Source organism: Lepidochelys olivacea (assembly GCF_965140295.1).
Source record: "Lepidochelys olivacea isolate rLepOli2 genome assembly, chromosome: 4".
Lineage (NCBI taxonomy): Eukaryota > Metazoa > Chordata > Testudines > Cheloniidae > Lepidochelys > Lepidochelys olivacea.
In genome coordinates, this window is record NC_140414.1 from 46,481,728 (window position 1) to 46,497,356 (window position 15,629).

Genomic DNA, 15,629 nt, shown 5'->3' on the forward strand with positions numbered 1-15,629 from the left:
TGCAACAAAAAAGCTTCAGAAACAGACTCCAACGATAAACTGCAGAGCTTGAATTAATATGCAAACTAGATATCATTAACTTGGGTTTGGGAGTGGCCGGGTCATTACATATATTGAATCTATTTCCCCATGTTAAGTATCCTCACACCTTCTTGTCAACTGTCTAAATGGGCCATCTTGATTATCACGACAAAAGTTTTTTTTTCCTGCTGATAATAGCTCATCTTAATTAATTAGCCTCTTACAGTTTGTACGGCAACTTCCACCTTCTCTATGTGTGTGTGTGTGTGTATAATCTTCTTACTATATGTTCCATCCTATGCATCTGATGAAGTGGGCTGTAGCCCATGAAAGCTTATGCTCTAATAAATTTGTTAGTCTCTAAGATGCCACAAGTACTCCTGTTCTTTTTGCAGATACAGACTAACACGGCTGCTACTCTAAACCTGTCATCATAGTTTGGAAGCCAATTACTGATCTAGAATCACTATAAAACAATTACATAAATAGTTGAACTTACCATAGCTTCCCCTTTTTTGATGCCAAAACATGTAACAACACCATCATGATCTCCAATGACAACCTGCAAAAATGTAATGCTTAATTATTATATCAGCATTATTCCTACAAAGATTATTAGTTTACATCTTAAAAAGGAAGAACTTTCCTTATACTAGTCAGGTGCATCTGTAGTATGGAAAGTAAGCATTACCAACTACTACAAGATTTAATAATCATACTATATCACAGGAGCACACAACACTTTATAGATATAAAGACAGAAAGTCCTTCAGTCAGAGAGCTTAAAATCTAAATGATTACTCTGCAATTATTTAACCCTCAACCCTTTTCGTATTTGTTGTTTTAAAGAACATCTGTCATATAACAGAATCTTTGAAAAAATAGTATTATTTTGCTAAAAGTTTTTCTATATTTTATATTGCTCATCCTTTACTTATTACCAGAAATGAAAAGCATATAACTGTTTCTTAAGAGTTCATCTATTCTGATACTTTTTTCCCACACAGAAATCATAACCATGAAATTACCAGAAATGATGTTTAAAAAAAAAAAAAAAGAAAAGAAAAGAAGCTCCTGTCTTCAACACGTGTTCTTAGCAAAAAAGAACAAGGGTGGAGAAATATATAACAAATACTAAAGCCTAATAATGTCCATGCATTGTCAGCAGGTCTTGAAACAGAATTAATTAGGAAGCTTTGCCTATACTGTCCCAGATAGAAAGAATCAAAAGATTATTCGCACCACTATCTGTTCCAAGGGAATAAAAATATCGATTTTTAACAGAATATCTTATGTCAACAAAAGCTACCTTCTGCATTGCCCTATATCTTGATGCAGGGAGAAGCTTCATGGTCTTCTGAGATGTCACTCCCACCTATTTGAAAACATCAACTCATTACTGAACATCTCAACTCTTACATTTCAAAAAAATTAAGTCATAAGGGCCACAAACTAAACACCTGCAAATTGCTAAAATGACTGATGGGTCACTGAGAAGAAATATGCTGAGGTTAGAATTCTCTCATAGGAATACCCCTCAGAGTGAGTATGTGTTACATAAGTCCTACTGGAAATGTGTTGAAAATATCTAAACAGTTGAACCCCTACATTCTACACAATATAAAGGCAGTGAATTTATTAAAAATATGTCACCTTGTATAGAAATCCCCGTCCCACTCCTCTATTTTAAATTTCATACCTTTGTGTTCATGCTCTTTAATGCCTCTATCCACAAAGCAAGAAGAACAGCAATTCAGCATTGCCTGGATAATCAAAATAATGTGCCACAACTCTCATATAAAAAGATGAATTGTAAAGACTGTCCATTTGAGACTTGTACTGCTTTGTACTTGCTGACAAGGCTGCTAATTCCTCTAGTTGGGGTACTGGTTTCAGAGATGTTAACACCATCGGTTCCCTGGATAGTTACTTGAGGCAGATAGCAACATGGAAAACAGGTTTAGTATTTCAAAGGCCTGGTCTACACTATGGGGTTAGGTTGAATTTAGCCGCATTAGGTTGATTTAAAAATGACCGCGTCCATACAACCAATCTCGTTCCGTGGACCTAAAGGACTCTTAAAATCGATTTCTGTACTCCTCCCCGACGAAAGGATCACTAAAATCACCTTGCTGGGTCAAATTTGGGGTAGTGCGGACGCAAATCGATGGTATTGGCCTCCGGGAGCTATCCCAGAGTGCTCCATTGTGATCGCTCTGGACAGCATTTTGAACTCCGATGCACTAGTCAGATACACAGGAAAAGCCCCAGGAACTTTTGAATTTCATTTCCTGTTTGGTCAGCATGGCAAACTCAGTAGCACTGGTGACCATGCAGTCCCCCCAGAATCATAGAGCGCAGAATGTTTCTACGCTCCTCCTATCATCTCCGTCCCTGAGGTTATCGCAGATTAGAAGGCGAAAAAAACCACCACTCGCGATGACATGTTTTCAGAGCTCATGCAGTCCTCCCGCACTGATAGGGCACAGCTTAATGCGTAGAGCATTCAGTGGCAGAGGCCAGGAAAGAATTAAGTGAGTGCGAAGAGCGGAGGCAGAACGCAATGCTGAGGCTACTGAGGGAGCAAACGGACATGATGAAGCATCTGCTGGAGCTGCAGGAAAGCCAACAAGAGCATAGACCCCTGCTGCATCCAATATACAAACGCCTACCCTCCTCCCCATGTTCCATAGCCTCCACAGGGAGGGAGGGGGGGCCTGAAGACATGTACCCAAAACCACCTGCCACAATGTTTTTGCCCCATCAGGCATTGGGAGCTTAACCCAGAATTCCAATGGGCAGCGGAGACTGCGGGAACTGTGAGATAGCTACCCACAGTGCACCGGTTTGTAAGTCAATGCTAGCCATAGTAGTGAGGACGCACTCTGCCGACTTAATGCGCTTAGGGTGGACATAGGCAATCGACTGCACAAAATCGGTTTCTAAAAATCGACTTCTATGAAACCGACCTAATGTCATAGTGTAGACAAGGCCAAAGACTGCAATATTTAATAATAGATCCAATATTTTTGGTGCTTGTTATCCCAGACATCACTGACTCCCACACTGCAGAGTCCCACAGCTCCAGATCATGTAGCCATACAGATAAATGTGTAGAAACACTATTTAATTTATGATAATAGTATTAGGCCCTGACACTGCACAGATTTAACCAGATGCTTAACTTTACAAAGGTGTGTTGTCCCACTGACTCAGTAAGACTATTCATGTCCATAAAGTGAAACACTCTGTTTGCAGGATTTGGGCCTTTGTATCAAGCAGTTTTAAGTTATACTGGATTTTTTTAAAGGTGCATTATTAACTTGTTTTAGGCCCCAAATTTAGGGTGGCTTTTTGGGGGCAGGGGAGAGGAATGAAAGGTTCATGAAACTTAACACTAATAGAGTTTGCTTTTAATTCTAATGCAAATAGTTTTCTGTTATAAAATAAACATATTTCAACATGCAACCCAGTAGACTAGCCTACCAGATGCTGAGGTAGGAAGAAGGAAAGTGAGAAACAGAGAGAGAGGAAGGAAGAGAGTCTAGTGCCCTGAGCGCTGGACCATCCTAAGATTTAGGAGAGTGAGAGTCACTTCCCTGCTGCGCCACAGACTTCCTGGGTGACCGTGGGGCAAGCCACAGAGCCGCTCCATGCCTCAGTTTCCCCATCTGCCAAGCGGAGCAATCCCTGCCTGGCAGGGGCGTTGTGAGGCCAGATCTAGTAAAACCGGTGATGTCTGGGATAGCGTTTGTCCCGGCTCAGCGAAATACAGCGAAGAAACACGCGGAAACTGGCCGCAGATGCTATGTAGTTGATAACCAGGCAGGGCTCCTGGGAGCGCAGGGCAGGAGCGGGACTTGGCGGCACAGGAGCCTCTCGCAGACGGCCTCTGTTTATAGACCCGCCACCAGCCCCCGCGCGGCCGCGGCATTACCTGCAAATAATCGACGCGGGCCAGTTGCAGCTCCATGGCACCAGGCTCGGGGGCGACTCCCCCGGCACGGTCCAGGGACTGACCCCACCCCCTCCCCCAGCCGGAGGGGCCGCGGTCCCAGCCTCTCTCACCCCACCCGGCGGCCCAGCTCCAACGCAGCCTTCTCCCAGAGACAGCTAATTACCCGTTACCCTGGAAACGCCGAAAGGCCACCTCCCCTACAAGTCGGCCTTCTATTGGACACGCCGGGCGGGGAAGGGGCGGGGTCAGTATTGATCACGCGCAGTGATTGGGCAAAGCGCCGTGGCCTCTCTGCGCGGGCGGTGCGTCTAGGAGCCGTTGCAGGAGAGGGCCGCGCCGGGGGGGCGGGAGATGGAGGCGAGGGTCGGCACGGAGCTGGAGAGCGGCCGGGAGCGGTTGCGCGTCCCCGGTTCTCTCCGGCGTTGGGGGCGGCGACGGACGGTGATAGCGCCGGCGGGGTGGGCAGGGCTGCGGCTGTCTGGAGGCAGCGGGGCAGCCGGCCTTCCCCTGGGGCGGCGGAGGAGGCTGGGGACTGCGCCAGGGAGCCGAGCTCTCAGCGCCCAGTGACCTCGCTGCTGGTGTCGGTGTAAGGGACGATATTCCCTCACCCTCCTTGTCTCTGTAACTCCGACTGTCTGGGGAGGGGGGAATTGCTACCCAGTTTTCTAAAAGTCTTGAGGGACGTCTCTGCCCTCTGGCGAGGGGGTTCAGGCAACAGAGAGCATCGTGCCTCTCGGCTTTGCAGCGCTCCCACCCAGACTCCGGTGGGGCTTAAAAGTACCACAGCAGTGAGAGTCCTTGAAGGAGCCTTGCAGGCATCGCGTGCCCCATTGATTAACTGCCATTGCGAGTGGCCATCATGTCTGCAAATCAAGCCCTGGGTTTCTGCGGTTAGTTGGGCCCTCAGAAAATGAGCTGGGCACACAGTTCGGGACTTGCTCGGCATCAGGAAGAAATATATGGGAGAGGCAAGATGCCTCTGGGTGGGCACTGCAGTGTTTTACAGAGCTCCTGTGCTGTGATGCCTACAAGTAAACTGGACAAGGAGGGCTACGCTGCTGGTGTGTTGAAACCACTGGTTACCACGCTGACCAGTGTTGTCTCATTGTTTCCAGTAACTCCCCTGTTGTTCCATCTTGTGTCTTAATCAGAACTTAGGTTGTAAGCTCTTTGGGGGCAGGGATCAGCCTTTTGTTTTGTGTTTATACAGCATCTGGCACACTGAGGTTATGCTCCCTGGCTGGGGCTCACAGGCACTACAGTAATACAAATACCAATTTACATTCTGGCTCCTGGCCTGCTCTTCTCCCTCCCACATTCTGCATCCCTCTGGCTTCCAGCTACTCCTTTTCTTCCATGCTGTCAGTGAGGGCTATGAGAACAGAAGGAGAGACAGTCTCTTCACTCTCACCTCTACTGCCCAGCACCATAGTGGCCTCTGCAGCCTAGAAGAGCAATTTTGGGGAGATTCTGCTCAGCCCTAGACTAGAGTGTGGTCAGTCACTCTGTGGGAATGGCACATATCATCTAGTTGGTGTACTGCCGCTTTGTGGGGATAGAACACTTGCAGCGCAGACAAAACCTTGGGAGAATTTCACTGCCAGATTCTACCAAACATGCACAAACTGTAATTTTCTGAGACCCGTAGCTTGGCCACATTTGGACAGATTTTAATGGAGAAGCAAAAGGCCCATCCTTGACAGATGGGTAATCCCCTTGCCAAAAATTTCCAGTCTCTCTCCAAAGGAAGGAGGTGCTAGGACTTCTCAGTGAAACAGTTAGAATTTTTTGAGATAATTTTGTCTCAGAAATGGCTTGCTTTTTGCTGAAGTTTCCCCAAAAGGTTCAATCTAAGGTGCACACACATCTGGAATGGAAAATTCCAGCTTGAACATTATAGGTTTGCCAAAGCTTTAAGCAACTGAAAAGTCTTATAATGGAAAATGTTAGGTAATGTTAGCTATAGGTGTTGCTGCCAATACTGCCTAAAGCAGCCTTTTACTGCCTTTGACTGATTGTTGTAAAAAGTCTCTGTGTATACCACTGTACACTTCAAAATCTGGTGCTGAACAACTGGGGCAAGTTAGAGTCTGTAAAGTATGAATATTTTATTTAACAAGTAAGCATCAGAGGCATCATTTAGAATAGTGTAACAAAATACCAGCCCTGCACAGAATCTGAATTTTAAAAAAATCATCTCTACCACAAGAAAGTATAACTTTTGACTGAGTTCACTTTACCTTCAAAAGTTTTTTTTAAAAGGGTTTCTAGTCCCTACTGTTGAAAGCAAACTTTATGCTGCATTAAGAAACAAAGGTATATGTATGTTAAACGGTGCTCCTAAAAACAGCAATTCTCCAACAAAAAAACTTCAAAAACAGACTCCAACGAGAAACTGCAGAATTGGAATTAATTTGCAAACTGGACACCATTAAATTAGGCTTGAATAAAGACTGGGAGTGGATGGGTCATTACACAAAGTAAAAACTATTTCCCCATGCTAATTTTTCCCTTACTGTTACTCACACCTTCTTGTCAGCTGTTTGAAATAGGCCATCCTGATTATCACTACAAAAGTTTTTTTTTCTCCTGCTGATAATAGCCCACCTTAATTGATTAGTCTTGTTACAGTTAGTATGGCAACACCCATTTTTTCATGTTCTCTGTGTATATATATCTTCCCACTGTATTTTCCAGTGCATGTATCCGATGAAGTGGGTTTTAGCCCACGAGAGCTTATGCCCAAATAAATTCGTTAGTGTCTAAGGTGCCACAAGTACTCCTCATTTTTTTAGTGCTCCTAAAGTTATAGTCACGCTTTGATATTCATTGTTAAACCTTCAAGTGCCCATTCTGTGAGTTTTTTGGTCGTATTTCTTATTAGAATAATTGAAAAAACATAAATATTTCAAATAATACTTAACTGAGACCCAGCTGACTGCTCCTTATTTATTACATTCTACAGAATCCTGTTCACACCAGTTCCTGCAGGGGACAGGGGCCTTTGCAGTGCCTTTGTGTGTGTGCAAATTGTTTAGTGCAAAGAGTTTTTTAAGTTTGTTCATAAAACAGTCAAAATATCAGCAATGCAAGATTTTTTCACTTTCAGTTGTACTTTCTTATTAAATGCAAAAACTGGTATGAGAGTTCTTACTTTTCAGTACACTTAAATGAACAGAGCATTTTTTGCGTGATGAGTTAATAAAATTTCCTGACTAAATTTAAAGAAAGCTGTACATAAAGTTATTTAGTGCTAAAAATCTACAATATATTTTTCAAGTATAAGATATTCTGAAATATTATTGCCAATATTTGTGCTGAAGAAACTGCCAGGAATCCCAGTAATTCATTGAATCATTCACATCTTGACATATGGGGATTGAGTTTCTCACTGAGTTTATGTATTAGAATTGCTAACTCTTCTGTTGCTTGGGACTTATCTTCCAAAAGTTCATAGCGAAGACTGGAGATATCTTGTTTGATTTCCTTTAATTCACCTGTATTAATTGTTGAAAGAAATACTTTAGTATTGTTTATTAAATATTAAATAAAGTTTTAAGTCACAACAACACATATTTTAGAATTATCTCCAACCAAAACATTCATCAGAATACCATATGTCTTTCCCTGACCCAATAAACTAACTCTGTACTTCACCTGTATATAGTACATCTATTTTTACATATGTTAACAAATTAATCATAACATCATTGTGAGACTGGTAAATATTATCCTTATTTTATAGAGAAGAAGCATGGATATTTTTAAATGAGTTGCTTGGGTCACACAGGAAAAGAGTGTGGCAAAGCTGGTAATAAGAACACACACATCCTTAGAAAGCAGAAAAAAATCAACCTATTTTAAGGGATGTCAGACTTTGACAAGTATAAACATGGCATTTAAATTAAAATCTTCCTGGTCAAAACACAAATATCAATGCCAGGTTGATGACAAGCAACAGCGATCTTTATTTCAGGACTTCAAGCGTAGAACCTTTTTTGAATATTCAAAGTATTCTTCCCACAAACTATGAATGCTGTCAATTTTTATGCAGTACCCTAGGCAGGAAATTGTTTGCCATGTGTGAAGTATGTAGAACTGATCAATGAAATTATTTTTAATTGTTCACTTTATTAATATAACTTCATAAGCAAAGTTTTATGAATGAAACAATATTCATTCATAAAACTGGTTACCCCAATAACTGGCTAATTGAAAAAAGAAAAGGAGTCCTTGTGGCACCTTAGAGACAACAAATTTATTTGAGCATAAGCTTTCGTGAGCTACAGCTCCGATGAAGTGAGCTGTAGCTCACGAAAGCTTATGCTCTAATAAATTTATTAGTCTCTAAGGTGCCACAAGTACTCCTGTTCTTTCTGAAACATGGCTAATTGAGTTTCACTTTCAATCCAATTGCTGCTTAAATTGCTGAAACTTACACTGTTTCAACATTGTAACTTCTGCTCACTGTTTGTCATTCATTATACTTGTCTATATTGTAACTTCTGTTCACCTTTTGCCATTCCTTACACTTGTCCATATTGTAACTCAAACTCCATTTTAAATTGTCCCAAACTCCATTTTAAAATGCTCACTCCATTTTGTAAAAGCTTGCTGCAACCTTCATATTTGCAAAACCCTGCTGTAATCTTACTAGTTTAGTTTAGATGTGTGAATGAGGTATGTATGGATGATGGAATCAACCTCCAGCCCCAGCCTGTCCTGATGAAATAAAGTGTAAACACCCAAGGGCTGAAGATGCAGACAACAGTCCTGACAAAGTAAGAGGAGTCCACCCTCAAAAGAAAAGAACAAAAGTACAATTGAAGAAACATCAAAGCCAGGTCCTAGGCTGAAAGTCATGTCTGCAATTGACAAGTGATAAATCACACCAAACCTAGAGGCAGCGTGACACTGCAAGACCTATAGATCTATAGCGGAGAGGGATAGCTCAGTGGTTTGAGCATTGGCCTGCTAAACCCAAGGTTGTGAGTTCAATCCTTGAGGGGGCCATTTAGGGATCTGGGGCAAAAACTGGGGATTGGTCCTGCTTTGAGCAAGAGGTTGGACTAGATGACCTCCTGAGGTCCCTTCCAACCCTGATATTCTATGATCCTATGACTCTTGATTCAAACTAAAGCCTACAAAAAGGATGGGTGAGATGGAAGACTTTGAAGGGTAACATTCTGTTGCCAACATGGAAGAGCATCGGTGCATGCCCAACAGAGACCCAGTTCTTCCTTGTGCCTGGCTTTCCTGGACAGTTAGCCGTCACAAGCCACGAACTCAAGCTACATTCAGGACTGGTAACTATACAGCAGCTGCAGAACCTCTGTGTGTGTATGAACGAAAGTGTGAATGAATGTGAAACTGAATGAAATGTTGTAGCTATAACTGACTGCCTACTACGATTCTTTCTGTATTCACAATAAATGTGACATTTTGTCTTAATAAGATCCTCCTGGTTTTTATTTTATTGGTATAACAAGTACAGAGTACAAAATAGACCTTTACTGTTCTCTTACAGTGAAATCCTTAGGCTCATATATTTGAAAAAATAATACTTAGCAATCATAAAGGATTCTCCCATAGTGTATAGCACCTTACATTCAATATGTTTTGAAAACCATATTTAATCCGCACAATACCACTGTGAGATAAGTATGATGCAGGGTACATATGATCTCTTTTACTGCTGAAAAATCTGAGGTTCAGAGAAGTCAGCTGACTTGCTCAAGGTCACCAAGGAGAAGCAGTGAAAGATCATAATTTAGGTCTTCTGACTCAGTGTTGTGCTCTCACTGCTTGATGGTACTGCTAACCTGAAATCCAAGTGCAACTACAAGGGACAAAACCCTTCAAAAGACTTGTGCTTTGTCAAGCATTTTGGTGACAGAACAGTTGATACCATCATCTCTATCCTGCTTTGCAAAAGATGTATGTGTAAGTTAAAAATACCAACACCAGAACATAAAGTTTCAAGTTTTTCTGGTACAGTTAAATACTTCTGGGCTTCTGGCCAAAAATGCCAAATTGAACTCTATGCTGTACTCTTCTTTTTTGTACAACCCTTGGTATCATCTAGAAACTCAGCATCCCTGGGATTTGTGTGTCACGTACACTTTCCTTTTTCTATTCTATTCTTAGTCAGAAATGAGTTTAGTACTAATAACACAGATTTCAGAGTGGACAGTTTAGTTACTACAGCCGAACCGTTCTCTTGATTTTGTTTTCTTTTTATTCATATTTTACTGGTTTTCAAATGTACAGAAATTTCTAGTTTACAGTGTATAAAATAAGATTAAGGTATATATTATAATTTAATTTCTTTTCAAGCCTAGATTCATGTTTCAATCAGCTTGACAGCTTTTTGTGGCTGTCACTATTTTGCCAATGCCACAGCACTCAGGAAATGATTCACAGGTTATGGGAGTGAAAAATAAGTTTAGTTAACTTCCGATAGTTTAGAATATGTTTTTATTTACATTTAAGCATATTTAGTATGATAGCCAGGCTTTCGGTGTATAAAGCATCAATTTTTTTCAGAAAGCTATTGCTTAATATTAAAAATACAGTGGCAAACTGCTCTGAAAGAAGGGCCCATTCCGATCAGGCATGGATAGTCCAGTTGATTCCACTGGAATAAATCAAGACTCTAAACCCTATACCTGGCAGAGTTTGCATGAATTAGCCCTAACTGTAGAGATGGGATTGATAGTGACAGTATTAAATAAGATCCATTTTAAATCTAGACATCAGACCATGAGTACTATCATCAACCAGGGCTAACTAATAAATTTAGCATGCAGGATGTTTGTTTTCAAAGATATTTTTCAATATCTTTCTTAAAAGATTTTAATTATTACAGTTTGGCAGTGAAAAAGAACTGCCTTTTTCTTCACACCAACATTTAGGCAGTATTCTGAGTGATATTTTTGTCACATGAATGGTTTTGATAGACCTATGTTTGAAGACGTATTGCTGAGCAGTGCAATGCATGTGTGATTTAATATAGACCTCTCTGGCCACTCCATAACAGATTTAAAGGTGGCAATTTTGCAACAGAAAAGCTTCAAAAACAGACTCCAACGAGAAACTGCAGAGCTTGAATTAATATGCAAACTAGATACCATTAACTTGGGTTTGAATAGAGACTGGGAGTGGCTGAGTCATTCATTACACATATTGAATATATTTCCCCATGTTAAGTATCCTCACACCTTCTTGTCAACTGTCTAAATGGGCCATCTTGATTATCACTACAAAACTTCTTTTCTCCTGCTGATAATAGCTCATCTTAATTAATTAGCCTCTTACTCCACTTTTTCATGTTCTCCGTATGTATATATATCTTCTTACTATATGTTCCATTCTATGCATCCAATGAAGTGGGCCGTAGCCCACAAAAGCTTATGCTCTAAAAAATTTGTTAGTCTCTAAGATGCCACAAGTACTCCTGTTCTTTTTATAGACCTATATGATTCCCCTCACTGTGTAGCATGAATGAGTGCAAAACCATGGAAATCCTGCAGAAACTGGGGTGAGAGGGCCATATGGAGGAAAGAAAGCTATGCAGTGCATACTTCTCCATCATACAAACTGCCTGCAGCCTTTGCTTCTACAGGGCAAAAGCTCAGCTCTGTCAGGGCCATCTGGTGAGGGGAGGAGTCAGGGTAACAGCTGCTATGCAGTGTGTTTGCCTCTCAAGTAACCAATGACGTATTTTGCATCATAAATTCTTTTTTCTTTGAGCGTAACTAACTTCCTGCTTCCATATCTGCTTCTCCTTGCAGAGAGTTATGGGGTATGTAGTGACTGACTGACAGGCCAAAGCCACTACTGCAAGTTAGAGAGCCATGTTGCCTTGGCTGAAATAGAACTAGGGTCAGAAAAGCTTTCTGAAGCCGACTAAGATTCTTTAAAGGCTGTCCTACCATTTCTCATAGGACTCTGGCCCACACCAGGAACTGTGGCCATTGCCCCTTTCTTTTCCCATCATACAGCTACCACATAGCCATCTTCAGTGTAGATTGGTGGTTCTCCCAGGGCCATGGAATTTTACAGGTGAATGTTCCCTCTTCCAGTACCCTCTTCGAGTTTTATGGAAGAAGGGGAACAAATGGTTCACAGTGTAATACAATATATTGTGTGTTCAGTTGAAATGAAATGAAGAGGAAGGAGGTACTAGACTGGGACATAGGATATCTGAGTTCAATTCCTGGCTCCATCACCGATTTCCTGTGAGATTTTGGGCAAGTTACTTAATCTCTCTGTCCTTCAGTTCCCCAGTCTAGAAAATAGGGATACTACATCCTTTCTCCCATGATTTGTCTGTCTTGACTATTACATTGCAAGTTTTTTGTGGCAAAGACTGTCTCTTGCTATGTATTTGTGCTAAGTTCATCTAGTAGAATTAGACCCTGATCTCAGCTGGGGTTTCTAGGTGTTACTGTAGTACAAATAAATAATAATACTATAGTCCTGCAGAAAAACAATATCTGTTAATGCTGTGTTTACAGTGGCTCTCACCTTCATTCACTTCATCGTTTTCTTTGTCCACTTGTGCTTTCAGAACATAACGTTTTATAAGCCTTTTCATGATTTGCTGTTGGATAAAAAATACATAGTTAAGCATTTAGACAGCCCATGTTCTTTCACTTAAACATCTCACATGCCTGTAAGTGAAATGTCTCACAGCCAAGAAGTCAGCACTTTCTTCATCTTTGCTTTTATTGGTGGGTTAAGTAGACCCAGACATTAAAGTATGATCCCTTCCTTGTCTACATTCCTCTTATATGCAGCCCAGGCCAGCAGGAGCTCTTAACTGGAGTGGTACAAAAGTGCTAACAATATTTTCATAACATTATTGCCCCTTCATTCCAAGCAATTTCACACTCCTGAAATTTTGCTTCTCCATAAAATTCTACAAAATAGCTATTGTTTACATCTAAAACATGTACCAGTCCTCAGCTGATTTTGCTACAAAGCCACATTCACTTGAAAATGGATCAGTTTTTACTGGAAAAAAATAGCAAAATTTGGCAATGTTTGAGAAAATATGACTACTCTTCACACTTGTAACAAAATATCCAAACCTTCAAATTTAAAATTATTTTCATTACATTATAAATATTGTGCAGACTTCTAGTTCTAACTTCCCTATGTCAGGGACTCAGTATGGTAGGTTAACTGTAGGATTTTCACTCACACCTTCCTTCTCAGTAGATTTTCCCCGATCCCTTACTTTCTACGGTCTCATTCTACTTCCTTGTGCTTTGGCAGGAGCTGTGTCACTGCATACATGCTATGATTTAGAGCAGTGCTTCCCAAGCTATCTGATGTGGGGGACCGTAAATTTTTTTTTCCAATGTGCGCACAGACCGGCAGCCGATGGCTCGCAGACCGACTTTGAGTAGCACTGATTTAGAGGACTTGCTACCTTCCCTGAGGCTATAATAAAGCACCTCTTTACTGACCAGAATGCACCATACAGTATAAGGTTAAATGGAGTGTTGAGAGATGATTTACAAAATCAAACTGGCTATTGTACAAGGCATTAATGCTATAGAAAATTCCCTGTAAATACTGCCTGAAAATACAATACCCAAAATGCACATTCATCTGGTTATTTCATTTTCATCTTATGGTTCAATCAGTGTCCCTTACTCAGGCTTAGGAGCCAATGAGAGAGTTGCCTGAAAAGAACTGCAGGACTTAGTAATAATGACTTCAGCATAGAACATTTCCTGGGGATTAATGACCAGCTGGCATTTGTATTTATATGAACTTCAGGCCATCAATCCCTTCCAGCCAGTCATTAATACCCAGGAAATGCCTAGTTACCTCCATTGTTATTGCTTAAGATTTAAAATGATGGATCCCCATGCAAAGCCTAAGTAATAGGCCTTATACAAGAGACACATCTACACAGTCATCAGGGATGGAATCGGCCCTGAATACCAGCACAGCTCCTCTACAGCCCTTTCCCCATGCAGTGATTTTGACTGGTGAAACAACCCAAAATGGATTCAATTGCGACCCCTCCCACTTTGTTCCAACTCCCTTGATATAGCTGTGAAGAACTGTTCTGTTTTTCACTGTACACAGGGTATGGAATTATCCTGTGCAGCCTCTCTGCAGTCGGCTTCCTGCTTCAGCAGAACTGTGGTGGTTTTACTGTGTTTGGAGCCCTCTGTACCTAAACAGGGGAGCAGGTTTTGCCCCTAAATATGTTCCCTCACCCAAAATGATGAGAGCTTCAGCTCCAAAAAAAATTACTGTACAAGGCATGAGCATCCTTTCAGCACAAGACATAAGCATCCTTGGTATCCTTCAGTACCTTGTGAGATGCTCAGGTATCTCACGAGGTACTGAACTCTGATAAGCCACCAACCCCATCCTAAGCACTTTATGTGTGCCTACAGGTCAGCTCTAGATCAAGAGTAAAAAGTATCTGGACATAGGGGCAATCTTTTAAATTGACAAATTTAAATTGGGGGCTGGACTAGATTGGGGGCTGGACTTCTGGGGTCCCTTCCAACCCTGATATTCTATGATTCTATGATATATGCTTGGATTAATCTACGGGGATTGCTGTTTGAAATTAACTAGCCATAAATTTTTCACTGCGATTGATCTTGACAAGCCTGAATATAGAGAGTGTTGTGACCTTCCTTTAGGATTTGTTTCTTTAGTTTAATGTATGTACCAAATGGGCAAAAACTTCAAACACAACTATTTTAAAAAAATGTTTAAATCCACTGAAGTCAGATCATTCAGAATTAGGACTGATCATCCTGTTTACTAATCCATCCCTTTAACTCATATATGATTGTGCATGGGAAAAGGTTAGAGTTGCAATAGCCCCTAAGTTTTCAGCCTTACCTCTCAATTGTAGGGATTTAATTCCACCCCTTCACAGTAATTTTTTTTGGAGCTGAAGTCACTTTATCATTATCTATGGCAGGGGTTCCCAGATGTTTTCATTGTGTGAGTCACAATTTAACAGGAAGATTGTCTTGTGGTCACTCTCCTGCCCACTCAGATCAAGTGGACCACCACTCCTCACATGCACATGGCATTAGCCATCTCCTCTCCCCTTCATGATTGCATAACATGCCTGTGACAACTACAGCAATTGCTTACAGGGATAAGTAATATCACAGAAAATATTTAATTAATTTTTATCTGCTTTTATTTCAGTTTGGCAGCTGGAAACAAGTCATCTCAATATGACTAGCTAGCAAATGTTTCCACAAACTACCAGGGATTTATGGACCACAGTGTGGGAACTAAAGCTGGCTGGAAACTGGAATTCCAAATTGGTGATAAATTCTGAAATTTAAAGCAAGCTTTTGTTCTAAAAGAGAACAAAACACAAAGTTTCAAAATTTCCTGCAGAACAGGAAATCCAAAATTTCATTTAGAAAGTCAAAACGACATTTTGATTAGACATTTTTTAAATGTTTCCACGGCTCATTGAGCTCCTCACAATCCTGCCAGCCCACCAAATAATAAATAACTTTTAGTTATTATTTATTTTTTTAGCACCTTGCTGTCTGTCAGTATCACTCAGTGAGGAAATGTGCTCCACTCTGCTTTTCTACCCTCTGTTTCTCTTCCTTCCTTATTCTCTGTTCTCACTTTCTCT

At 41.0% G+C, this 15,629-nt stretch overlaps 2 protein-coding genes across 4 annotated transcripts in view; both read right to left on the minus strand.

Annotated features, from left to right (window-relative positions):
- BBS7 (Bardet-Biedl syndrome 7) overlaps positions 1 to 4,127 on the minus strand; it is a 44,551-nt gene extending 40,424 nt beyond the window's left edge. For 2 of the 3 annotated variants that reach the window (XM_084626248.1, XM_084626246.1), the window contains exons 1-3: positions 3,959 to 4,127; positions 1,331 to 1,396; positions 521 to 583 (exon numbers count right to left, since the gene is read on the minus strand). In XM_084626248.1, coding sequence (XP_084482374.1) covers positions 521 to 567 — 47 coding nt within the window. In that variant the 5' untranslated portion in view covers positions 568 to 583; positions 1,331 to 1,396; positions 3,959 to 4,127. Of the gene's footprint in view, positions 1 to 520; positions 584 to 1,330; positions 1,397 to 1,720; positions 3,913 to 3,958 lie in introns of those variants that run through there. The other variant, XM_084626247.1, reaches the window with a different exon arrangement.
- Positions 4,128 to 7,255: 3,128 nt separating this feature from the next.
- TRPC3 (transient receptor potential cation channel subfamily C member 3) overlaps positions 7,256 to 15,629 on the minus strand; it is a 62,531-nt gene continuing 54,157 nt past the window's right edge. The window contains exons 11-12 of the mRNA XM_084627489.1: positions 12,509 to 12,584; positions 7,256 to 7,476 (exon numbers count right to left, since the gene is read on the minus strand). Of these exons, the coding sequence (XP_084483615.1) occupies positions 7,334 to 7,476; positions 12,509 to 12,584 (219 nt within the window). The 3' untranslated portion in view covers positions 7,256 to 7,333. The remainder of the gene's footprint in view (positions 7,477 to 12,508; positions 12,585 to 15,629) is intronic.